Source organism: Melanostigma gelatinosum (genome assembly GCF_949748355.1).
Source record: "Melanostigma gelatinosum genome assembly, chromosome: 23".
Classification (NCBI taxonomy): domain Eukaryota; kingdom Metazoa; phylum Chordata; class Actinopteri; order Perciformes; family Zoarcidae; genus Melanostigma; species Melanostigma gelatinosum.
This window is the reverse complement of record NC_136656.1, coordinates 3,035,485-3,062,354: the sequence shown is the minus strand read 5'-3', so window position 1 is coordinate 3,062,354 and position 26,870 is coordinate 3,035,485. Positions and strand designations below refer to the sequence as shown.

The following is a 26,870-nucleotide window of genomic DNA, read 5'->3' as shown; positions in this document are numbered from 1 at the left end:
ATCAGCAGTGAGTGAACGCTCATCTTGGAACTTCCTGACAGACTGAGGACATCTTGGGTTGAGGACAGCTGGCTGTGCAGAGTAAGGGGATTTATTTGTATACTCACTGTAACAGGACAGTAAAGAGTTAGTGTGCATTTAGTGATGGCGAGATGAAGCCTCATGAGGCATCGCAACACTTCAGCCAATTGGTTCGAGAAAGGGTTCATTACTCGAAGCTTCATGTGCACACGATACCACCTACTGGCCAAGTGTATAATCACAGGCAGCTGTATCTGAACCACATAATGTGATGCATTGAATTTTTATGTCGGTTATGGCTGTTGGGAATGACTATGAATTACAAAAATGTATGACCAAATAATTTCTGTACATAAATTATGACATATGTTCATAATAAAATATTTTTTGAATGTATTCTGTGTGTAAATTTTCCCAAAATGGTAGTGTCATATGATATGGCAGGTTGTGTAATAATGTTATTATGTCACTTTAGGAAAATGGCATGGGCTTAAGCAGGCAGAGGACAGTGAAAGTGCTTGTGGAACTAGGAAGAGGGGACTGAATATGCTTGTGAAACTTGGACAGTGATGTACAGGACAGGGGACATTTTATTCATTTTTATTCAGAAATAACAGTTTCTCAATTTCATGCATGCACCCATACATACCTGCCTTGTAGGGATAACATAATTAGGATCCAGTTTGGACACAAACGCCCTGAATCCAACATCATCCACAATACTGAAGGGCTGTGTGTCCTTCACTATCATGGAGACGAGGGCTTCATCCAGCTCTTGTTTTCTGGTGGCTGGTTAAAAGAGAATAAATACAGTGTCTGTTACCTGTCTTTATTTGCACAATAAACAAAAGTGAACAGGGAAAAATTGTGATGGTGCATTTGTAATATTGTAATGACTTACCATGGCTAGGTGAAGCTCCAGTTTCCTCCTTATTCTCATGCATAAGGTAATGCCTTAGCATGGATGAGGTGTTGTTATTGTACCCAAACTCCTTGGAGCACAATAAACACCTCACCTTTGAATAAAATAAGAAACTGTGAAAAATACAGTTCTTGATAAGCAAACCTAATGTGTCTGAAATATAGTTAGATTTAGCTTACCTTATTAGGAGTTATCAAATCAAAGTGTTCCCACACAGGGGAAATCCTCCTCTTCCTAGCTGGCTCCATCTTATCACCTATCCTTCTCTCCTCACTCTCCTAACTCTCCAAACTATCTCTCTCTCTAAACTCTCCAAACTATATAAACGCTATCCAAACTATCTCTCTCTCTCCAAACTCTCCAAACTATCTCTCTCTCTCCAAACTATCCAAACTCTCAACTGACCGCAACTCTCCACCAACAACCCACATGTTGAATGGAGCCTGAGGGGTTTATATTGCTGTCAAACCTCCCGGCAAAATCTGAACCACTTCCCGAAGCAGTCACGTGGTACAGCCGGGCAGCGAGGCTTCGGACGTCATCATTTCTGGCTCCTCCCCTAAATGAAGCAAGCCTCGATACGCGCTTCGAGGAAACGCCCCCTCCATTACTCGACACACGCTTCGAAGCGTCGGCACATCTCGTAACATCACTAGTGTGCATGTAGGAACACATCAGAGCTGCAGGCTGTGCAGGGTGTGGTCAAGTGAATGCAACACCACACGACAGGATAGCGGCTGAGAAACACCGTGACCGTGAGAAAGAGAGAGTGGAGGATACAAAGTGTCTGTCATGCTGTTGAATGCACTTTGTTGCCTCCGTATGTGGTAAGTTGACACCTTCACTTTATTATATGTGAAACATAAATGCTCAAATTAGTAAACTCGCGCCATATTGTTACCACAGCAACGACTGCAAATATTAGTTTTGTCAATATAATTGAATATATGGATGGATTTTACACATTATGCAGTTCATTCCTTTTTTTCTGTGCAAAAGTGCGTCGCTGACTTTCAATAATTGTGGATATTGTTCCCAGAATCTAAATCATTTAAAATCTTGATCGGGTCAACCCTTCTACATTTTGACTGTAGTGAAGTGTTGGGGTCCGACCATATGGCTTCAACATGTGCTGTGAACAAAGAGAATCAGGTCTTCCCTTTTGCAAGCAAAGGTTTCATCCTGATTGTGGTTTGATGAGAGCAAACCTCCTCTGAAGGAATGTCACATTAGGGTGTGAATTCCGCACCCCCCCCCCCCAAAAGCTATGGTTCCTGAAGTCACCTGAATGCACCGCTGCAATCTCATTGGCCGAGAGCCACACACATATAGCTTTGAGCTAATCTAGCTACTGTTGAACAGCCACCACGTGTAGACGCCGGGTCCCCTGTTGGCTACCGCCATTTTGGGTCGCACGCATGAGAGACGTCACCACGTCGCTGAGCTGTTCCCTCCCCCTTTTTGCTCACACACACACACACACACACACACACACATCCTCATCCATTTTATTCATTTGACTTTAGGTATTAGGCATATAAGATTGTGTGATAACGTTTGTTGGTTGCAATATTAATTGATTTGATCATTTTCTATTTTGATTTCATAAACTCTGTTATACTTTAAGGAGCAGTCGTCTGTGATTACTTGTGCATATGTATGCGTAATGAAACTGTATGTAGTAGCCTTGTGTACGAACTTAACGCTTCACTGTCACTGAATGTATAGTCATACGCAGACTATTGACATTATGAGTGAACACTAATTATGAGACTTAGTTTCATTGTTTGGTTATTGGTCCCTGTTCGCAGGGTGGTGCCCCGTTGTTATTAATAATCATTAATAATTGTTACATACATCAATAATTCTATTGATGTCAAGAATTCAGTTTCTTAACTGCTGATAACCCAAACACGCTCCTTTAGATCCCAACAGAAGTCAATAACCTGACAATAGAATGTCTGTGTGCACAGTTATTAGGCAAACTGTATTTTTGAGGATTGATTTTATGATTGAACAACCACAGAGCTCTCGCTCAATCCAAGATGTTCATAAACCTCAAAGCTGAATATTTAAGGAAGTACAATTTCCCATCTCACTTGTTTATTTGCTGTTAAAGTGAGAATAATAAACAAAGAACTCAAAACTTACAAATAAACATTTCTGACATTTCAAAACAAATCAGTGACCAATATAGCCCCCCCCCCCCCCTTCTTTAATAACAGTAATAAGCCTTCAGTCATGGATTCTGTCACTTTCTTGATCTGTTGACGATCAACGTGTTGTGCAGCAGCAACCGCAGCGTCCCAGACCCTGTTCTGAGAGGTGGACTGCTTCCGTCACCGTAAATCTCAACAATGACAATAAGAAGCTTGATGTGTTGGAGGAAACATGAGAGAAATGTTTGAGGAGTTTTAAACAGTTACTGTGAAGTTATCAGCTGTGAAACTAACTCCAACTAACTTCATGACTAACACGTCATGAAGGGAGAGACAAAAAGTGAACTTGCACAACAAACGAGACACAGCGAGGACAAGTTGCTTCAGCCACGAGGCTCGTTCGAACTTGCACGCTGCAACGAAATCAGTAGCTGTAGAGCAGGGATTCCCAAAGTGTGGTGCGCGCACCCCCAGGGCTGCCTCTAGGGGGTGCGCGAGAGAAAAAATTTAATGGCGGTGCAGTCCCGTCTCCTAAAAATTACGTTCCCCCAAAACTAAAATGCATTCTCAATTACGTTTGACCACAAACGTATTTTCTCCCTGATTACGTTTGTGTTTGACGTACAAATACGCTTCTCATCAACATATCTTTGCTGTACTCTAGTCTTTATGTTTCTGTGATCTGCCTCGCCTCTGCCCCGCCACCCACGAGTTATTGACCCGCGGCCTGTTCCGAGGGCTGAAGACCTGACGATCGGGTGCCTCGCGGCGGGGACGGCTGGAGACCTCGCGTCCCAGCGCCAACGAGTGAGCGCCCGCCACTCGGAACCATAAAACCAAGTCCCGGATTTCACCCGGGGACATTCTGGAGGTATTGTGACCGGGTGATGTGCCTCGTTGCTGGGGAGGTGCGTGTGTGTATGAGCTCATTTCTGACAGGCGGCGTGTTGTGGTAGTATTCTGACCGCGTAATAGGGAGAAGGCGAGGCGGTGGTGGAGAGGGGAACAAATGTTAAAGAGATGGTGGAATGTATGATTGGAGAGAGAGAAGCGAACAAGTTGGACGTGATCCCGCGTCCAACAACACTGTCGCGTGCATCGATGCTTTGTCCGAAGACATCCTGGCTACATTAATCGGTCGCGTGAAGAAGAGTGAGTTTTACTCTCTGCAAGTAGACGAGCCTACAGATGTGGCCAATTTGGCCAATCTTCTGGTGTATGTCCGTTACCTTTCAGAAGGCACGGTGCAGGAAGAGTTTTTGTGTTCTTTATCTTGTAAACAAACGCCACGCGCGAGCAAACTGTTCTCTCATTCGTCCGATTTTTATGCGGCTCTGTTGCTTTTTTTTTAAGGTGTGTGTGTGTGTGGGGGTGGGGGGGTGATTGGGGGTGCGTGAACCCGGTCTGGATGTAGAGGGGGGTGCGTGGCGTAAAAAGTTTGGGAGCCGCTGCTGTAGAGGAAGTTCACCTGCAGTCACTACGACAGACACGCCCACTCTGCCTCTGTTTGACTACTTGCTGCTAAAGTCAGAGCAGGGCGGGTCTTTCCACAGCTTGTAGTGTTGTATCGACACCTGGTGACTGTTTCCTGTCGTGTTGAACATCTGGCGCTGTCTTGAAACATATTACTGCAGCTTATACTTGTTTTATTTGACTGTGAATGAAACGTCTGGAGGGAAACCAGCTTTAGCTGTGGTTGTAGTTCACATTGACGCTGCATTGGCATCAAGGCTTTGTGTCATCAGTTGTGTGTAGTGAGCAGGATGATGAACACAAAGGAGTGTTGTGATGTAGAGACAGACTGTAGATGTGGACCTCCAACACCTTGATGTGATGTGTTGGTGACTCTTCACCTCTGTCTCCTCTCACAGGGAGGAGATGACCTGCTGCATCCTGCTGCTCTTCATCCTGACCTCCTGTGTCTGTGGTGAGTTGACTTTTGTATGTTTAAAGCACTACAGCTCTGAAGCATCACTAAACACTCCACAGAAACATCTGGAGATGCAGTTTAAAGGCTCTCATGTTAAAGCTGTTTGTCTGCTCCTCACTCTCCCTCTCTGTCTCCTCAACAGCATCATTAGTAGTGAATGTGACACAGAGCTCCTATCAGGCAGAGGAGAACCACAACGTCACTCTGGAATGGACCTTCACCACCAGAACAGACGGTTCCCTCAAGTCCCTTCATATCCTCTGTGAACTGTTGACTGATGTCAGACCCTTCGTCCTGTTTCAACTTGATCAAGGTGTCGAGGTTCCAGAGTCTCAGCATGAACGGTTTGCAGGACGAGTCCAGTTTGAGAAAGACGTCCTCAGAGAAGGACGACTCAGACTCCACATGTCCAGACTCAGGACTGCTGACTCAGGTGTTTACCTGTGTGATGTGTTCACAGGTGATGATGAGAGATCAAAGAAATGTCACCTCAACGTCACAGGTGAGTTGATTCAGTAGAAGTTTCTCAACACGTTCAAGCAGCTTCATTCAGATGAATAAAAACCTGATAAATCACCTCCTTCTTGCAGTTTGTGGGAAATGTGTTACAACTTAATCTGTTGTATCTCGTTTACTTTTCAGTGAAAATGTTTTTCTTCACATGAATAAAACAGATTTGTTTGGTGTCTTTGCAGCAGCGAGAGCAACAACTCTGAGAAGAGATCCTCCACCGACAGAAAGTGGAACACCACCAGAGAGTCGGGGAAGGATCGGCTTCTTCTGTGCACTGGGACTGACAGTCGCACTGGTTTTTTCTTTATTTGCTCTCTGCATTAAAAACAAGATTCATACTCAGAACCACAAAACACAAGAGCTAAAACACATCAAGACTGAGATGTTCAGCCTTCAATAACAGGGAACAGTTTGTTTCCATCAACGGCTCTATTTCCCCCCTAGCCCCAGTCAATCATGGCGTGCCCCAAGGCTCTGTGCTTGGCCCCCTCCTCTTCACCATCTACATGCTCCCCCTCGGCAAGATCATCCGCCATCACGGACTGAACTTCCACTGCTATGCTGATGACACTCAAATCTATCTCAGTACTACTCCATCCTCCCAGTTCCCCCCTCAGTCCCTTGTCAACTGCCTGCATGAAATAAAAACCTGGATGTCATCAAATCTCCTCAAACTCAACACCAAGAAGACAGAGCTTATGGTTGTGGCACCCAAGGCGCTGCTCCGGAAGGTGGGTGACTTCATCCTCGAGGTTGACTGCTGCTCCATCTCCCCATCTCCTGAAGTCCGCAACCTGGGTGTCATCCTGGACTCCACCCTTTCCTTCGAGTCCCACATCAAGTCCGTCACCAAAACTGCCTTTTTCCATCTCCGGAACATTGCCAGACTCCGACCGTCACTCTCGGAGTCTGTTGCTGAAACCCTGGTCCATGCATTTGTCACCTCCCGCTTGGACTACTGTAATGGTGTCCTGTTCGGGGTACCCAACAAAACCCTGGACAGGCTCCAGTATGTACAAAACTCTGCCGCCAGGGTTCTCACGCACACAAAGCCCTGGCAGCACATCACCCCCACCCTCATCAACCTCCACTGGCTCCCGGTCAAGTCCCGCATCTCATACAAGATCCTCCTCCTCACCTACAAGTCCCTCCATGCCCATGCCCCCCAGTACCTATCGGACCTCCTCCGCCCACATGCCCCTCCCCGGAACCTGCGGTCTTCAGACTCTGGCCTGCTTGCCACCGCCCGCACCAAACTGCGAACCTTCGGGGACAGAGCTTTCAGTGTGGCAGCCCCCACCCTCTGGAACTCTCTCCCTGCGGTGATCCGCAACATCTCCACTCTGGACGCCTTCAAAAGGGCCCTCAAGTCCCATCTGTTCGCCAAGGCTTTCAGCCCCTAGTTCACTTGTTCTGTTTTTCTGACTGTTTGTCTAAACAGTTTTTGTCTAAACCAGGGGTGTCAAACATACGGCCCGCGGACCGCATACGGCCCGCCACGTCATTTTATGTGGCCCGCGAATCCGCCAGCAAAAAAAAAATTAAATTTTTTTTAATTTTTTTTATTATTATTATTTTTTTTACAAAAATTAAAAGTTAGATGTGAAAATAAAAATATCCCCATGGTCGAAATTATGAGATAGAAAGTCGAAGTGATGAGATAGCATGTTGTCTGTGTGCCGACATTAAAACGATCACAACAGGTGGACAGGAGATGCAACAACCTACAAAGAGGATTTCCAACAAGTGATCGTGCCTTTCTCAACATGCGTACTTCTCTGCACTTGTAAACTCGTGGACTTGTGAAACGTCATCAGTCTCAGCCCAAGTACTGTTCCAATTCAAAGTTCACATCGAGCGGAGATGTTTGAGTATAAAAAAACTGAGTTGAGCCATTCGCGCCGCCGGTCTCACCGGGGGCTATTTGTGTTCATTCGCACTGGACGCGTCGGAGAGGGGGCGGGGCTTATCGCCCTGAAAGCCGTTCAACTGTCCGCCATTAACCATGGAAAAAATAACCTCTATTTCTGCTTAGTACGTGTTGTGGAAGTCACAGATATCCCGGGAAACTAAACTAAATATGTTAGGAGTGGTTACATTTACAACCGGCCCTTTGAGGGCGACCGTGATGCTGATGTGGCCCCAGAGTGAAAATGAGTTTGACACCCCTGGTCTAAACTGTTACTCTTGTAAAGCGGCCTTGGGTCCCCTGAAAGGCGCTATATAAATTAAAGTTATTATTATTATTATTATTCAAGTGTTTGCACAAAGAGTCTGATGGAGGACTTCAGTCAGTCTGAGACACTGGATCTGTGTATGACTCATATCTGAGGATTCACAGCAGCATTAAGATATGAATGGAAATAAAAAAATCAGCAATTAGTTGACATCAACAATGCAAAGTGTTTTCCATAAAGGAAACACAAAATGTTACAAAGACAGACGCAGAGAAAGAGGATGAAAGAGTTCAACATTCAACAGACCTGAACCATCTGATATGAAATAATCAAACATAAGTTTGATCAAAGATTACATCAGAAAAATGACAAAAAACAATATAATACAATATATGAACAATATAATACAATTATTCAGAGTAAAATAAATAATAGTGACATCATTGAAAGATAAAATACAAAGCATGAAGAGTAAAGTAAATAGATAAAGAGAATAAAGTTCATACTGACATCAGTGTCTAATAGAAGCTCAGATATTGATCAGTATATTATGAAGGATGTAGAAAAGTATTAAAAGTTATGTTGCACATGTTTATATCATGTATATTTATTCTGTACTTAAAGCTTTATGTGATGAATGTGTTCATATTATTGAGGAATCAACAGATGATACATGTCCAGACTCAGGACTGCTGATATTTGTAGATTTGTAGATTTGTAGATGTGTAGATGTGTAGATATATGCACGCACACACACACATGTCCTTTTATTGTTGTTGAACGTGTTATTTACTGTTATTGATCGTCATTCTCTCTCTGTATTGAGGTAACACTGTATTAATGATGAAGACCACGCGAGGAAATCTTTGTGGCTGCATGTTACAGCTGTGATCATCTGACCATCAGGCTCTTTAAATATGACTGTGATCACTTTTACTTTATTTTATTTGTGAGGTTTTTGCTTCTTGTGTCATCTGACATTATTAAGATGTTTAAATCATTTTAACATCTTAAAATGATTACAAGTTTAGCAACAACGACTGTGGTTAAGTGGATAGCAGAGTCGTCCTTAAATCAGAAGGTCGACGGTTCGATCCCCGGCTCCGTAGTCGCATGTCGATGTGTCCTTGAGCAAGACACCTAACCCTAACGTTGCTCCCGTAGCTGTACCTAAAAGTGTCTGCTAAATGATGTAATGTAATGATTTATTCTTTTCTAACGAAATAAAATTCATTTAAATTCACTTATTTGAGTGACTTTGACTCTTTGAACACTTCCTTGTTGCTGCTTCTTCAGTTTGCAGCACTTCGTCTCAGCGTCGGCCTCAGCTGTGTGTGTTTCTGCCTCTTTTCAGCCACATTCACTCCTTCATCTCTATGAAGCCTTGTTGTCATTCTCCACCTGTCCACCAGGTGTCCTCAGACCCTCCTCATCCTGCTCACATGACTTTCACCTCCACCTGCTCACCTGTGTCGCATTTCCTAAATCACGCATGTCAGTATAGACCACACCCTTCCACCCAGTTTGTTGGTGTTGCATTGAATGTCTTCTGGGTGTTTGAGTGACAGCTGGAGACGTTGGTGTCGTGCTCTTCTCTCAACATACAAAGAAGAATTTTACTTGGCATGTTACCAGAACAGATAACATGCTGACTCATCACCACTGAGTCCACTCCCAAACAGAAAGCTCCTCTTTCATTGATGTCTGTGTAAAAACACAAGGACATGAACTCACTGAAGACGGCAGACAGCACACACTCCAGAGATCTGCACATCGAGTCCTCGCGTGCTGCTTGTCGCTGAGAAGAATTCAGACACAAACTGGAGAACTTTGTCTCTTTATTCCTTTCACACGACTGAAGACGTACGAGGTAATGAATGAATGAATGTGTTAATGTTGGTGTTATTATCATATAAATCATGTTGAACAGGTTTAGTATGTACAGAGTGATGCTGTCGCTGAGTTGCAGTAATAAGATGTTAACAGATGATAATAAGACTATTAGATCTCAGGAGCATCTCCAACAATGCTCATTGAATATGAAAAGTTATGGGAATCCAAGAAATAAAATACTGCAAAGTTAATAAAATATATATAACGTGTGTGTGTGTGTGTGCTACAGGTGTTCAGTTCTTACAGGATGAGCTGAATGTAACTGGTGTAGTCTTATGCATGCGTAATGATACGTTATAAAGAGATGCAAACAGACAGTAAAACAGGAAGTAATGTAAAAGTGAAATACGGTGTCAAGTGATTTGAGCTCAACAGTCTAAAGTCTGATCTCATCGTGGATGAAGGTGTTTGGTGTTGGGAGTGAATGCTGCGGTAAAATAAAGTTATGATCACTTCTGTGTGTTATTGTACAGATTTATGATGAGGATTGATGTATTAGACAAGATGTTCATGGTAATAACGTGGTGGTTCATTCAGTGAAGAACAGTTAAAAAGATGTGATGCATTGAAGACACATCAGAATAAAACCTGATCCATTAAAAACAGCTGTATTATTGAAATTACACTTTTCAACAACAGCATGAGTTTGTGTGTGTTCTCTGTGTGGACGTCATGAGACAAAAAGTGAGAAGGCTGAATAAACGAGAACAACCAGTTTGAGCGCCTGAGTCACTTGAGCACATATACGACAGACACGCCCACTCTGCCTCTGTTTGACTTGCTGCTAAAGTCAGAGCACAGCTTGTAGTGTTTAGAGACTCCAGAGACAGACTGTAGATGTGGACCTCCAACACCTTGATGTGTTGGTGACTCTTCACCTCTGTCTCCTCTCACAGGGAGGAGATGACCTGCTGCATCCTGCTGCTCTTCATCCTGACCTCCTGTGTCTGTGGTGAGTTGACTTTTGTATGTTTAAAGCACTGCAGCTCTGAAGCATCACTAAACACTCCACAGAAACATCTGGAGATGCAGTTTAAAGGCTCTCATGTTAAAGCTGTTTGTCTGCTCCTCACTCTCCCTCTCTGTCTCCTCAACAGCATCATTAGTAGTGAATGTGACACAGAGCTCCTATCAGGCAGAGGAGAACCACAACGTCACTCTGGAATGGACCTTCACCACCAGAACAGACAAGTCCCTTAATATCTACTGCCTGATGTTGACTGATGTCAGACCCTTCATCCTGTTTCATCTTCATGAAGGTGTCGAGGTTCCAGAGTCTCAGCATGAACGGTTTGCAGGACGAGTCCAGTTTGAGAAAGACGTCCTCAGAGAAGGACGACTCAGACTCCACATGTCCAGACTCAGGACTGCTGACTCAGGTCTTTACCAGTGTGATGTCATCACAGGTGATGATGAGCGATCAAAGAAATGTCACCTCAACGTCACAGGTGAGTTGATTCAGTAGAAGTTTCCTGGACTAAAAAGAACCTGATTGTTGTCGTTACACTTCCTTCTTACAGGATCTGTGAAATATGTTTCAGTTTCATCTGTTGGGGACGTTTAGTTTGTGTTGTAGTGAGATGTTGTTTCTTCTCATGAACGACTCAGACTTGTTTGGTCTCTTTACAGCAGAGAGGGATCGGCCCAAACCTGAGACGCACAACACAACAAGTGGAGGAAGAGATGCTTCAATGACAGGAAGTCCATCACAAGCAGTGAGTCCAGGATGGACACTCCTCTACTGTGTAATGGGAGTAATCGTAGTATTAAATCTGCTGGGTGTTTGTTACTATAAGCATAAAGAACATTCAAAGGTTTCCTCTCAGCCTAGAGAACGAAATCGACTGATTTCCATCATACAGACGAAGATGAGTCTAGCTATCGGAGGTCGGAGGTCGGGGGTCCAAAGCGGCGTCTGAAGGTCTCGTTGTGATGATCTGATGTCTGAATGAGCTGCTCAGTCACAGCTGGTCGTAGCGCAGTGAGAGGAGTTATCTATGGTCTTCATCTCCTCCTTCATCCTCCTCTTCATCACTGTCTGATGGTCTTCATCTCGTCCTTCATCCTCCTCTTCATCACTGTCTGATGGTCTTCATCTCGTCCTTCATCCTCCTCTTCATCAATGTCTGATGGTCTTCATCTCCTCCTTCATCCTCCTCTTCATCACTGTCTGATGGTCTTCATCTCCTCCTTCATCCTCCTCTTCATCACTGTCTGTCCAGCAGTGTGACCTCAGAGGAATCAGAGCTCTGGTTCATTACTCTGATCGGACTCTTCATCAGTTCATTGCTGTGATCGGACTCTTCATCAGTTCATTCCTCTGATCGGACTCTTCATCAGTTCATTCCTCTGATCGGACTCTTCATCAGTTCATTACTCTGATCGGACTCTTCATCAGTTCATTACTCTGATCGGACTCTTCATCAGTTCATTGCTCTGATCGGACTCTTCATCAGTTCATTCCTCTGATCGGACTCTTCATCAGTTCATTACTCTGATCGGACTCTTCATCAGTTCATTACTCTGATCGGACTCTTCATCAGTTCATTACTCTGATCGGACTCTTCATCAGTTCATTCCTCTGATCGGACTCTTCATCAGTTCATTCCTCTGATCGGACTCTTCATCAGTTCATTCCTCTGATCGGACTCTTCATCAGTTCATTACTCTGATCGGACTCTTCATCAGTTCATTGCTCTGATCGGACTCTTCATCAGTTCATTCCTCTGATCGGACTCTTCATCAGTTCATTACTCTGATCGGACTCTTCATCAGTTCATTCCTCTGATCGGACTCTTCATCAGTTCATTACTGTGATCGGACTCTTCATCAGTTCATTCCTCTGATCGGACTCTTCATCAGTTCATTCCTCTGATCGGACTCTTCATCAGTTCATTCCTCTGATCGGACTCTTCATCAGTTCATTCCTCTGATCGGACTCTTCATCAGTTCATTACTCTGATCGGACTCTTCATCAGTTCATTACTGTGATCGGACTCTTCATCAGTTCATTACTCTGATCGGACTCTTCATCAGTTCATTCCTCTGATCGGACTCTTCATCAGTTCATTCCTCTGATCGGACTCTTCATCAGTTCATTACTCTGATCGGACTCTTCATCAGTTCATTACTGTGATCGGACTCTTCATCAGTTCATTACTCTGATCGGACTCTTCATCAGTTCATTCCTCTGATCGGACTCTTCATCAGTTCATTCCTCTTATCGGACTCTTCATCAGTTAATTCCTCTGATCGGACTCTTCATCAGTTCATTCCTCTTATCGGACTCTTCATCAGTTCATTGCTGTGATCGGACTCTTCATCAGTTCATTGCTCTGATCGGACTCTTCATCAGTTCATTCCTCTTATCGGACTCTTCATCAGTTCATTGCTGTGATCGGACTCTTCATCAGTTCATTGCTCTGATCGGACTCTTCATCAGTTCATTCCTCTGATCGGACTCTTCATCAGTTCATTCCTCTGATCGGACTCTTCATCAGTTCATCTTAGATCTGAAACCATCAGTCTGTTCTTTTTATTGAAATCCTGCTGAGGAGCATGACTTCATCTTTTATGTTTGTTTGTTGCAGTTAGCTGTTATTTGCTGTCATTGTTTCATTGTGTCTGTGTTTTAAAGTCAAGCTCGTATGTATCAATGCTATTAAATGAACCTTTATGTTGTTTACCTGCAGACTGTTTGCTTGTAAACTCGCAGCAGCTCTCACGTCTCTGAACACCATCACAGCACATTTACTCGTGATGTGAAACTGAATGCAACAAAACCAGGAACGCTTCTCCAACAACAGAATGTTTTAATAGTTTCCCTCTGAGGTAGAAGTGCACCGCGCTGCAAGTCCTTTGAGTTGAGCTGCAGATTCTGTTTGTATGATAAATATGGAGGTTATGATTTTAATTAATGTGTGAGACTATATGAGGAGATTTGTTTCCTGCTGCTTTCCATCAATGTAAAGTTGATGTTGATATTATTTTATGAAGAGAATTAGTTTACTGACTGTTTGCTGTATTTACTGTTGTGGGAAATGTAGGTTTTGAAGCTTGTAATTGTGGACATTATATGTTGCAATGTGTTTACTTGTAGGAGTTTGAACCAAGTGTGCTTGAGTGTCTGTGTGATCAGGTTGAGGAATGTGCTGAGAGCGGGGGTTGTGTTCGCTTAACAAGCTGGAACCAAAGGAAAGCTTCGTGTTTTCTAAAGAAAATGTAACACCGATCTCTTAATCAGTCTATTAATGTCCTTTTGCAATGCCGTTTATTCTGAAGGTTATGAAATACCACTTTATAAAAGAGCTGTTTTGTGATAAAATATTAAACAACTGACAGTAAACAGTGTCTAAATGTTTCTAAATGACGTCATTCATTTACTGCAGTCTTCTTTAATTTATTTAAATATCTGCAAAAGGTTTTGAGTAACAATCAGTGACTGTGAGGTGACTTGTAAATGTGTCTTCTGCTCCTCAGGTGGAAGTGAAGTATTGAACTGAGAGCATTTCAACGTTTGAAAGACGTTTAAAACACGGTGATGTTTAAAAGATGGTTCAAAGTGGTTCAGAAGTGAAAGAGCAGATTTCACAGGATTTGCTATGTTGTCTTTCAACTGTGAGCCTCTAAAGTTATGATTTATTATTATTATTATTAGTACAATGTAGAGGACGAACACATGTTAGTACTGCAAATCCCGCAGCATTAAGGTATGAACGGAAATAACAAATAAGCAATAATCTGATGAGGCAATGCAAAGTGTTTTACATAAAGGAAACAGAATGTTATAAAGAAACAGAGAAAGAGGATTAAAGAGTTCAACAGGAAACAGACCTGAACCATCTGAGAGGTCTGGACACATTATGAATGACCTTCATTGTTGTTGAACGTGTTATTTACTGTTGTTGATCGTCATTCTCTCACTGTATTGAGTTAACACTGTATTAATGATATAGACCACTAGAGGGAGCCTTTATGTCAGCAGGTTACAGCTGTGGTCATGTAAACAGGTCAGGCTCTTTCAATATAACTGATGAACACTTTTACTTTTTGTAACATGTGTCATCTGACTTCTGATCTGATCAATTTCATGTCAAACATTAAAATGTTTCTTATTTCTATATTTTATTTTGACAACTTGAGGAATCGGGCTGCCCGGTGGTGTAGTGGCTACTGTCACCTCACAGCCAGAGGGCGGCAGAGAGGCCCGGGTTCCATCCTTCAGTGCAGAGTTTAACAGAATACCTGTTCATCAACAACTATCTATCTGTACAGGTTTGTCTGGTTTGACTACTATGCATCTACCATGCATGCCATCAGTTATCAGAGATGTGCCATCAGTCATCTCAGGATAGAAAGAGAGCAGTGCCCTCAATGACAGTCCAGATCTGCACATCGACTCCTCGCATGCTGCTTGTCGCTGAGAATAATTCAGACACAAACTGGAGAACTTTGTCTCTTTATTTCTTTTGCACGACTGAAGACGTACGAGGTAATGAATGAATGCATGTGTTAATGTTGGTGTTATTATCATAAAAATCATGTTGAACAGATTTATATGTGCACTGTAATGAATTGCTGTAAATTTACTTTGGATTTAAAACAGTATCTTACTGTATTTCATAATAATTGTAACATACAGTTAAATGTTCAACCCTCGCATGTAAATGAACAGTCAATGCCGTAAATTAACAGTTAATGCCGTCAATTAACAATAGCAGCAGACTACTGTAATTTATAAGCACGATACAGTATTTTCTGTGAAGTGGTGGAAATACGCTTCTCTGTACAAGTTCAGTGAATCAGAATCCATCTACATCGTACTGTCTATTGTAGGTTAATGTGTCTGTAAAGACGATAGAATATTTTTTATTATTGAAACTGCTCATTGCCTAAAAGTCATTTTTGAGTGAGAAGAGTGACAGACTGCTCCTGAACGTGACTTTGGACACAACAGCTTCAGTTCGTCCTTCTGAGTATATTCCATGTGGAGATCAACTGAGGAGCCAAGCTAGCGTGAAGCTTATCACCCGAAATTCAAAGTCTCCATTATTGTTTTGTCTTCATGATGATTGAACTGTTGACATCTCAAATAATGTTTCACTTGGTCTCATTACATTAGGTTGCTAATATTGGTGGAGCTAACGTTAGCTCTGTGACGTCAGCTAGCTCGAGCTCAAGTAGCCTTAGAAAGGTTAGCTAGCTGACAGCATAGCAAGTTAAGTTAACATAAATAAGGTTGATCACCAATTACAGTGTTAAGATGTAATGTTAGTAACCTAACTTGTGTTTACTTGTGCTCTTATTGAACCAACTGTAGGACCGCAAACGGGACGATTACCAAAAGGGAGAGCGGACCAGAAATCACCGACGTGTGTTCAAGACGATGAACAGTTGAGGTAACGCTAACGGTAACGTGTGTTATCACCGGAGCAACATTAACATCAAACTCATTTCATTGTTGAACGTTAGTCCATTGTGGTCCATTGTCTTAGCTTCATTTCTTCACCTAACGTGATCAGCTCATCACATAGTCTGTTGATTTACACTGTATGGTATTGTTGTATGAGCTTTTTGTAAAGACTTGCATGTTAATATGTGTGAGGCACATGCGAACCCACAGTTGCACACCCAAAGCTTCTTTTACGTTTGTTCATCCAGGATGTCATAGAACTTTCCAGAAGTTCAGAACATTGTGTTGTTTATTTTGTTTGTTTATTTTGCCAGACACTGCAGTCAAGTCCTCTTTTAATGGTTTCATTCATGTGTGAGTTCATGCAATTCAGCGTTTCACTCTTAATGCTATTTTGATTCAGTCTCTGAGGCAGTGACGCTTCCATGGTATGCTACTGTTGTTTAGAGGTAGGTACCTATCCCAAGAGTGGTATGGTACTGTTGTTCAGGTTTAGATACCGATACCTGGAGTGAATGCTGCGGTAAAATAAAGTTATGATCACTTCCGTGTATTATTGTACAGATTTATGATGAGGATCGATGTATTAGACAAGATGTTCATGGTAATAACATGGTGGTTCATTCAGTGAAGAACAGTTAAAAAGATGTGATGCATTGAAGACACATCAGAATAAAACCTGACCCATTAAAAACAGCTGTATTATTGAAATTACACTTTTCAACAACAGCATGATTTTGTGTGTGTTCACTGTGTGGTATTTGTTATAAATGTTGGCACATAGATGTTCATAGTGTGCTTGATTGATGACAATAAGAAGCTTGATATGTTGGAGGAAACATGAGAGAACTCTTTGAGAAACATGGTCCGAAGGGAGAAACCAGAAGTGAGCGTTCATGCATCAGATTGGGGAAGTTGCCAGCAGTGTCAGTGCCAGAGTCCTTGTGGTTAATCGTTCCTGCATAGTTGAGTTGCAGTGAAATTGGCAGATGTGAAACTAACTCTGGAACACATCATGAAGGGAAAGTGAGACGAGTGAATAAACGAGAACAACTAGTCTGAGCGCCTGAAAACTTGAGCACATATCATACGACAGACACGTCCACTCTGCCTCTATTTGACTACTTGCTGCTAAAGTCAGAGCAGGGCGGGTCTTTCCACAGCTTGTAGTGTTGTATCGACACTTGTTGACTGTTTCCTGTCGTGTTGAACATCTGGCGCTGTCTTGAAACATATTACTGCAGCTTATACTTGTTTTATTTGACTGTGAATGAAACGTCTGGAGGGAAACCAGCTTTAGCTGTGGTTGTAGTTCACATTGACGCTGCATTGGCATCAAGGCTTTGTGTCATCAGTTGTGTGTAGTGAGCAGGATGATGAACACAAAGGAGTGTTGTGATGTAGAGACAGACTGTAGATGTGGACCTCCAACACCTTGATGTGATGTGTTGGTGACTCTTCACCTCTGTCTCCTCTCACAGGGAGGAGATGACCTGCTGCATCCTGCTGCTCTTCATCCTGACCTCCTGTGTCTGTGGTGAGTTGACTTTTGTATGTTTAAAGCACTGCAGCTCTGAAGCATCACTAAACACTCCACAGAAACATCTGGAGATGCAGTTTAAAGGCTCTCATGTTAAAGCTGTTTGTCTGCTCCTCACTCTCCCTCTCTGTCTCCTCAACAGCATCATTAGTAGTGAATGTGACACAGAGCTCCTATCAGGCAGAGGAGAACCACAACATCACTCTGGAATGGACCTTCACCACCAGAACAGACAAGTCCCTTAATATCTACTGCCTGATGTTGACTGATGTCAGACCCTTCATCCTGTTTCATCTTCATGAAGGTGTCGAGGTTCCAGAGTCTCAGCATGAACGGTTTGCAGGACGAGTCCAGTTTGACAAAGACGTCCTCAGAGAAGGACGACTCAGACTCCACATGTCCAGACTCAGGACTGCTGACTCAGGTCTTTACCAGTGTGATGTCATCACAGGTGATGATGAGAGATCAAAGAAATGTCACCTCAACGTCACAGGTGAGTTGATTCAGTAGAAGTTTCCTGGACTAAAAAGAACCTGATTGTTGTCGTTACACTTCCTTCTTACAGGATCTGTGAAATATGTTTCAGTTTCATCTGTTGGGGACGTTTAGTTTGTGTTGTAGTGAGATGTTGTTTCTTCTCATGAACGACTCAGACTTGTTTGGTCTCTTTACAGTAGAGAGGGATCGGCCCAAACCTGAGACGCACAACACAACAAGTGGAGGAAGAGATGCTTCAATGACAGGAAGTCCATCACAACCAGTGAGTCCAGGATGGACACTCCTCTACTGTGTACTGGGACTGATAGCAGCAGTAACTCTGCTGCAAGTTTATCGCTGTCTGTGTAGAAAGGATAAATGATTTCCTCTCTGCCTATAGAACTAGATCCAATGATTCTCTCCTTATAGACGAAGATGATTCTAGCTCTCTCAGGTCGGGGGTCCAAAGTAGCGTCTGAAGGTCTCGTTGTGATGATCTGATGTCTGAATGAGCTGCTCAGTCACAGCTGGTCGTAGCGCAGTGAGAGGAGTTATCTATGGTCTTCATCTCGTCCTTCATCCTCCTCTTCATCACTGTCTGTCCAGCAGTGTGACCTCAGAGCTGGATAGACGACAAAGGAATCAGAGCTCTGGTTCATTACTCTGATCGGACTCTTCATCAGTTCATTACTGTCATCTACATCTTAGATCTGAAACCATCAGTCTGTTATTTTCATTGAAATACTGCTGAGGAGCATGACTTCATCTTTTATGTTTGTTTGTTACAGTTAGCTGTTATTTGCTGTCATTATTTCATTGTATATATTTTAAAGTCAATCTCATATGTATTAATGCTATTAAATGAACCTTTATATTGTTTTACCAGCAGACTGTTTGGGGCTTTTATGTATCTAATATTAATAGAGAATGAAAATAATTCTTTAAAACCCCCTCGACCGCTAGACCCGGAAGTAGCACCAGCAGCAGTTGTAGCCTGTCGCCACTAGAGGGCAGCCGTCCTCAGAAATGTATTTACACAACAAAACATACTAATATCACCCTATCAGCAAATCACCCGTCCACCCACATGGTAGCAGAGACAATTAAATTAATATATATTTGTTTAATGAATCAGCCTTGCCTACAATTGTTTTGAGCGTGTATGTATCGACTAATATGAATAGAGAATGAAAATAATTCTTTAAAACCCCTTCGATCACTAGAACCGGAAGTAGCCCTAAAAGCAGTTTGCAGGCTGTCGCCACTAGGCTGCAACTATATATATAAAATAAAAAAAAATACAAATAATCCGTTTAGCATCAAATATATTTGGTCTTGTATGTATCAACTAATAGGAATAGAAAATTTAAATAATTATTTAAAACCCCTTCGACCGCTAGAACTGGAAGTAGCACCAGCAGCAGTTGTAGCCTTTCGCCACTAGAGGGCAGCCGTCTTCAGAAATTTCTTTACACAACAAAACATACTAATATCACCCTATCAGCAAATCACCCGTCCACCTATATGGTAGCAAAGACAATTTCAATAATATAAATAACAAATAAAAATCCGTCTTGCCTAAAAATTTTTGGGGCTTTTATGTATCATCTAATATTAATAGAGAATGAAAATAATTCTTTAAAACTCTTTCGACCACTAGAACCGGAAGTAGCCCTAAAAGCAGTTTGCAGGCTGTCGCCACTAGGCTGCAACTATATACATATATATATATATATATAAAATTAAAAAAAAATTAAAAAAAATCCGTTTAGCCTACAAATATATTTGGTCTTGTATATATCAACAAATACTAATAGAATGTTAAAATAATTGTTTAAAACCCCTTCGACCACCAGAACCGGAAGTAGCACCAGCAGCAGTTGTAGCCTGTCGCCACTAGAGGGCAGCCGTCCTCATACATTTCTTTACACAACAAAACATACTAATGTCACCCTATCAGCAAATCACCCGTCCACCTATATGGTAGCAGAGACAATTACAATAATATAAATAACAAATAAAAATCAGTCTTGCCTACAAATGTTTGGGGCTTTCATGTATCATCTAATATCAATAGAGAATGAAAATAATTCTTTAAAACTCTTTCGACCACTAGAACCGGAAGTAGCCCTAAAAGCAGTTTGCAGGCTGTCGCCACTAGGCTGCAACTATATATATATATATATATATATATATATATATATATATATAAAATTAAATTTAAAAAAAAAATCCGTTTAGCCTACAAATATATTTGGTCTTGTATATATCAACTAATACTAATAGAATGTTAAAATAATTGTTTAAAACCCCTTCGACCACCAGAACCGGAAGTAGCACCAGCAGCAGTTGTCGCCTGTCGCCACTAGAGGGCAGCCGTCCTCAGAAATTTCTTTACACAACAAAACATACTAATGTCACCCTATCAGCAAATCACCCGTCCACCTATATGGTAGCAGATACAATTACAATAATATAAATAACAAATAAAAATCAGTCTTGCCTACAAATGTTTGGGGCTTTTATGTATCATCTAATATCAATAGAGAATGAAAATAATTCTTTAAAACCCCTTCGACCACTAGAACCGGAAGTAGCACTAAAAGCAGTTGCCGCACCTCGCCACTAGAGGTCAGGCGAGCCTACACGCTGCTCCTGAGACGGTTGGACGTAAGGAAGGAAGAGGCAGGAAGGCGTTAGCTTCTCTCTCCAAGATGGCGGCGACCATAGACAACAGCAATGCCGTTCAGGCGACAAAGAGGAAGCACCTCGGGATCCCCGAAGCCGTGTTTGTGGTGCGTAAAGAATGACATCAATATTGTTTTTATCATAAGAAGTCCACAAATAGGCTAGACCGTTAAAAACAGACGTGTATGCTACTTGTAGCCAGCGCGTCATGCTGGCTACGAGCTAGTTAGCTCAGTTAGCATGAGAGCTAATCCTGGTGTGTGTGCAGGCTGGGCGGCTCCTCGCCTCCATCTATGGACATAACTGTCTGTGTGCCAGCTGCTTCTCATTTTCACTGTACTTTGTTTTCTTCTTTGGGCTTTTTAAAGCATTGTAGTTCGGTACACGTTAGCCTGTTAGCTGCTCTGTTAATGCATCTCTTTCAATAATAGCGTTTAGATGCCTCCAATCTCCTCCGTTCACTGCTGATATTAATACTGTAGAAGAAGTGTTCAGATACTCAACACATTGACAATAATTAACTACGAGGAAAAGGACTTAAGTCAGTCAAACCTTCAGTAAAAATACGTAGTTAAGTATATCAGTAAAATGTACTTAAAAGGCAAAAACATTGTATTTTATGCTCTGGTGAATTTTTAGATGTTGGGCTATTTTGCTTCCATAACATGTCATCTTTCATACTTGGAAAAAAAAAAAGGAATAAACATGTAGGTGTTTATTTGCGTCTGTAGATTTATCCCAAATCACCAAAAGTCAGTGTTGTACATTTCAGAAAATGTAATCTCTGTCTCTCTCTTCTGCCTCTCTCTGTCTCTCGCTCTCTCTCTCTTCAGGAGGATGTCGACTCATTTTTGAAGCAGCCGGGCAACGAGACGGCAGACTCGGCGCTGAGGAAGCTGGACGAACAGTACCAGAAATATAAGTACATGGAGCTCAACCTGTCGCAGAAGAAACTCAGGTAACACCGACCGAAAGACACGTCTGTGACACGAGACAGTTTTGTTTCTTATTGGAGGACTGATTAGTGCTTAAATCTAACGTGAGCAGAAGGGCTTTCTCACCAGTGAAAGGAGAATCGTCTTGTGCATTGTTCTGTCATGAGTGTCATGAGAGGCCGGTAGTTGTTAGCTTTAACGTTTTATTAAACAGAAATGCAATCCACATTATAACATTGTAATAACTTGATTAAAGCCGTTGTTGCTTCTTGCTGAAATGTTTTATTTCTCTCTGTTCAGGTTGAAAAGCCAGATCCCACAAATCACACAGACGCTAGAAATCCTCCGACACATGCAGAAGAAGAAGGTGTGTATCGTCTGTGTAGACTTTAAGTCTTTAATCTTCGGGATTTATCTTAACTGGTTGTATTTTAACCGTTGTTGTTTTCCTCAGGAGACCACGGCGCCCATGCAGACACACTTCATGTTGGCAGACAACGTTTACTGCAAGGCCTCGGTGCCGCCCACCGACAAAGTCTGCCTATGGCTGGGGGTGAGCAGAGCTCACGTTAAAGTTTTATTCACGAAACAAAACGAGCATTTGAGCAATGACTTCTCATCCTCCTCCCGATGAACAGGCGAACGTCATGTTAGAGTACGACATAGACGAAGCCCAGGCGCTGCTAGAGAAGAACCTGACCACGGCGTCTCGTAACCTGGAGACTCTCGAGGACGACCTGGACTTCCTGCGAGACCAGTTCACCACCACCGAAGTCAGTATCCTTCCACAGTGCAGGCAGCTCGGGTCTGTTGTTGCAGGTGTTTTTATTCTTGTTTTCCACAGTGATGCAAACGGCGGTCTCCTGGACGAAAACTATGTTTGATTACAAATTTTATTTTGTGAGATATATGAAATAATCTCAGATAATTGCTGGTTATACACCTACAGTTTAGATATCGTGCCTGAGTCAGCGCTACTCTTAATAACTGCACACGTCCAGCTCCGATACACCCGTCTCTAAAGATGTGAAAGAGTTTTTCCTTTAACTCGCTGCTCCCCTCAGACATGGCACGAGTCTACAACTGGGACGTGAAGAGACGGAGCAAAGAGAACATCCTCAAATTAGCAGACAAGTCTTAATACCATCACACACACACACATCTCTCTGCTCAGCATCTTCTCCTTTATCAAATAAAGAAAGCAGCCCAAGTCATGTGTATGTTTCACCCGGAGATCAGAGGGTCGTTAGAAATGAACGTGTCCTCTGTGAAGTGGAACTCTCCTCTCTGTGTTTCTGTTGATTTGTTTAAAGTATTTTTTTCAAGTAAAAAATAACAAAAAACCAGAGGCAACACGGACATTTTTTGTTTTCTTTTTCATGATTTATCTTTGGAAGCTTCTGAGTGAGGGTTCTCTCTCGTCGCCTTTTCTTTCCTCCTCACTGACCGGCAACACCGTTCACACATACGAGACTTCTTTAGTTGTTGAAAGGCGGTGAGTCCCGGTCACACTCGGTAGAATCATGCTTGTAGGACGACAGAAGAATACAGAATCAGACCAGTCGGGCCTTTGTGACGGTGGTGTTGCTCCACAGCCTCCTCTTCATCATCCTCCTCCTCGCCGCTCTTCTGTCTGTATTTATTTGTCTCTCACTGTACTCATTAAACAATGAATGAAGTAAACAGAACATTTGGGCAAAGAGACGAGACGTTGACGTGGTGATCTGTGTTTTATTCTTCTGGCGACGACTCGGGTTAGAAAAGCAGTTTGAAAGTCTGATTTCATTTCTTTTTGACTGTCGAGAGTAAACGATACGTAAGATTTATTTACAGTAGATGTTTGGTACGGAGGACTACAATTGCTCTGTAAATAGACTAAATTCCTACAATTACAATATATATATATTATATAGAAATCCCCTTTTAAATTTGTCTATTTTTGATGGATTAACATTAAAAATGTCTTGTTTTTAGGGACATCAAATATGAAATACATTATTTCTGTGACATTTGTGGTCCATTTTTCCATTGACGGTTAAAAGAGTCTGTTCTTCCCTCTTCTTCTCTGTCCTGGCGCTTCGTCTTTAACGTTCCCCTAAAAAGAGGCCGTGTTCCTCTCCTCCACCTCGTCATCGTCAATCTTTGTAAAGAGAAGCCTGAACAAGCAGCGTGTAGAGGAAACACTTTAAGGCATTTTAACTGAGTTTAAGCAGAAAGCTGCTTCTCTGAGCTGACTGGTTGTAGTTTGCAGAGGTTGGTGTTCTCGGTGCTGCTGCCCGGTGGTGATGTGTGGAACTACAGCGAAGCGTGCCGCACATAAAAGCATCGTGTGGTGATGCTAGAGAAAGAAAACAACCTTTCAAAGGCATTTTGTTGCTTTTTAGACAGCGAGGCATTGACGTAATGACGAGATTTGTTTGGTTTTGGCAACACAATTCTATCTTAAATAATATGTCATTTGATTGGATGTGTAAATATTCTTTTAACAACAAAGTGTTCAGTCAAGAACATATTAGAACAAGTTTGTCCACCTGTCCAGTAAGATACTTTTAACTTAACATAACTTTATAAACAGCTTATATTACAGAAACATATTCTATGCCAATTCTATGATACATCTGCCTTTTAACTCTTAATTTAAGAAGTTTAGGCATCAAGAATACATTTCAACCTGTTTATTGTCCATGTTGGGAGTGTGAGGAAATCCACGACGACGCGAGCACAAACTGTGAAGCCACACCGGGACCACTGAGCCTCCTCCTCCTCCTCCTCCTCCTCCTCCTCCTCCTCCTCCTGCAGCTGCTTCATGAGATGGGTGCGATTAAAAACGAAGTCCAGGACCTGCAAAGACCGGATGAAGGCCGCGACCTCAGAACTGCTTCAGCAGGTCTGTCAGCACAGGCTCCTCGCACACGTTCTCGGTGGTCTTGAGGTCCAGGTAGAGGTCTACAGAGGACAGCGATTCCCTCCTGCAGAGCAGGACCCTTCAGGTGGGTCCATGGTCACCTGAGAGTCTTTCTCTTTCTCTAGGATTCTCTCCGGTTTATCTCCAATACAGAACTTGTTTGTGTTACTCTGTTAACTTTACACTATTACTCAGAAATGAAAACTGTCATAGACAGTTTTGGAGCAAGATCTAAAAGTTTCCTTGACAAAAATGTTTAAAACAAGTCGTCAACTAGTCTAAAAATTCTCTCAAGTATCCGTTTTTAAATCTATTTAGCGATAATAATATTAGGGTTATTCCTAACATCCTTCCTCTCAACTACTTCACAGACACAACCGTGTGTAATAAAACAGATAAACGGTGAGAATGAGTATTTTTCCAGTCACGTTTTATTCATTTTTTTTAGTACATTTCAGTTTGTTGAGCGATAACTAGAGCAGAGGAAGAGAGGCTGTCTGCTGCAACCCGGCAGGGTTAAAGACGCTGATGTTCAGTCTGTACAGCTCAGAGGGTTGAAGAGAAGTGAAACATCGTCGTTGCTCCTGTGAGGGCAGGAACAGCTGTTGCCCAACAGATGCATGCGTTCGATGTCAAACTTCATCCCCTTTAAACAATCTCTGTGAGCTAAATCAAAGGAAAGGGAGCCATGAGGTGCTGCATGTGCAATTTTCTTTCAATATTCAAACTAATAGTTTCAACTGAGCCCGATTCTATATCATCGGATTACTGGAATGAAATGTGGGCTCCAGATTATTTTGGCGGGTGAACCAGCTCGTTAGCCACAGACAGAAACATACATTTCAGAAGAGAGACAGTCGATAGTCCAACGTTTTGGGAAATAAGCTTATTTGCTCTGTTGGTGAGATTTGGATGAGTAATGTGACGCCAGTCAAGCCAGAAGCAGGTTGTCAGGTAGAGACGGTGCATTTAATTGCTTACAATGATGAGAATCTCTGTTCTTTGTCGGTGAAAATATGGCCGAGTATGTCGGTTGATGTAAACATAAAACATGAATATATTTGGTCCAGAGCTAATCTCATGAGAATATGTAGTTTGAATGTGAGTAGATTACTGGTGTAATCAGCCTGCCAACGCACATGAGAACTCTTTTATATAACATCATGTAACGGCGTGAGTCACGGGTTTTACTTGGTATTTAAGGAAACGTCAGCTACTGGCCTGACATCAAATACAACCGACTGAGAAGATCAATTCACACAGAACCACAACGGACAGAGAGTTGAGTTTGAAGCCGTGTTACGATTTAGTCACACATGTGAATCTCCATTGGCGACGCAAAGGTTTGCTCATCTTCTTCGGCACAATAAGTCTGTCTGGTTATAATGTTCAGCTTCAGTGTGGAGTCGTTTTCGAGAGGTGTCAAATGATGTTGCATCATGATGTTGAGCTCTGTTTCTCCGTGTCTGTGTTGGCTTGATTTGATGTCGGCCAGTTGGACTTCCTTTGCGCGATTACATCATCCGTGCATTGTCGATAATTATAATAATTGTTCTGTAGTTGAGTCCGTGGTGGTCTGGTCTTTGCTTTCAAGAATCTCCACCGTGTGCATCTTCAAAAGTCCCAAATGAGGCTCCGCAGTGAAGATGGACTTGGCTGTTACGGTGCTTTCTGGCTCCAACCCTCCGTTTAGTCCACCTTAACAAGTCCCCAGTTAAAGGCAGACAGCGAGTCCAACGAGTCCACCTCGGTCAGTTAAGCTGTACACGTTCTCTCTTCTCTCGATCAGGACCTGGGTGAGTGACGATGTTTGTTGCAGGACCTCCTGGACTCCTCCATTGACCTCTGACGGTGGAACGTCGGCACAAGAGAATCGCGACTCTTAACGAGGGCGCCGACGTAACCTTTTTCCAAATATGTGCTAGAACCAACGTAAACTGTGATCGTTTGGTATGTGATCATGTAATTGCATATTGGAGGAGAGGATTAAGAACGAGTGGGATGCGAGGTGATGGGAGAAAGACAGATTAGTCTGGAGTTTGTATTGATGATTGGCAAGAAACCAAAATGGATCCTCTTTCTAAGACGTTCAGGGAGGGATTTCCAAGCAGGAAGCCCAAAACTAAAGGAACTGAATCATGGGAGCCCTCGCAAGTAAATGAGCATCTGTGATCCTTCCTCTCCGAGAAATAAAAGGTATACAGAAATGGGCACAACCCTTCAGGTGTCCACCCATGTTCAAGGTGTCCGTCCGCATCTTCTTCCTTCATGGAAAGTCCTCAAACAGCCCCTTCTGTA

At 42.5% G+C, this 26,870-nt stretch overlaps 3 protein-coding genes across 7 annotated transcripts; all 3 read left to right on the top strand.

Annotated features, from left to right (window-relative positions):
- Window positions 1-11,976, top strand: LOC306796263 (uncharacterized protein). Of its 5 annotated transcripts, none has more exons than XM_079295112.1 (5): window positions 1,600-1,770; window positions 3,815-3,973; window positions 4,974-5,029; window positions 5,175-5,534; window positions 5,728-8,965. In XM_079295112.1, the coding sequence occupies exon 5, from the start codon at window positions 6,052-6,054 to the stop codon at window positions 6,946-6,948; it is 897 nt and encodes a 298-aa protein (XP_079151238.1). In that variant the 5' UTR covers window positions 1,600-1,770; window positions 3,815-3,973; window positions 4,974-5,029; window positions 5,175-5,534; window positions 5,728-6,051; the 3' UTR covers window positions 6,949-8,965. The 5 variants fall into 5 exon arrangements, with proteins under 5 accessions (XP_079151239.1, XP_079151238.1, XP_079151237.1 ...); XM_079295111.1 differs by having other exon boundaries at window positions 3,767-3,973; XM_079295113.1 differs by lacking the exons at window positions 1,600-1,770; window positions 3,815-3,973 and adding an exon at window positions 1-81.
- A 4,007-nt stretch (window positions 11,977-15,983) lies between these two features.
- Window positions 15,984-18,450, top strand: LOC306796763 (uncharacterized protein; the record flags this gene model as incomplete). Its single annotated transcript, XM_079295832.1, has 5 exons — window positions 15,984-16,013; window positions 17,509-17,564; window positions 17,710-18,060; window positions 18,242-18,327; window positions 18,445-18,450. Exons 2-5 carry the CDS (start codon window positions 17,516-17,518, stop codon window positions 18,448-18,450), a joined length of 492 nt encoding a protein of 163 aa, XP_079151958.1. The 5' UTR covers window positions 15,984-16,013; window positions 17,509-17,515.
- Window positions 18,451-20,706: 2,256 nt separating this feature from the next.
- Window positions 20,707-23,371, top strand: vbp1 (von Hippel-Lindau binding protein 1). The gene is made up of 6 exons (XM_079295076.1): window positions 20,707-20,839; window positions 21,566-21,690; window positions 21,968-22,034; window positions 22,122-22,220; window positions 22,306-22,444; window positions 22,732-23,371. The coding sequence occupies exons 1-6, from the start codon at window positions 20,759-20,761 to the stop codon at window positions 22,806-22,808; spliced, it is 588 nt and encodes a 195-aa protein (XP_079151202.1). The 5' UTR covers window positions 20,707-20,758; the 3' UTR covers window positions 22,809-23,371.
- Window positions 23,372-26,870: the final 3,499 nt, after the last annotated feature.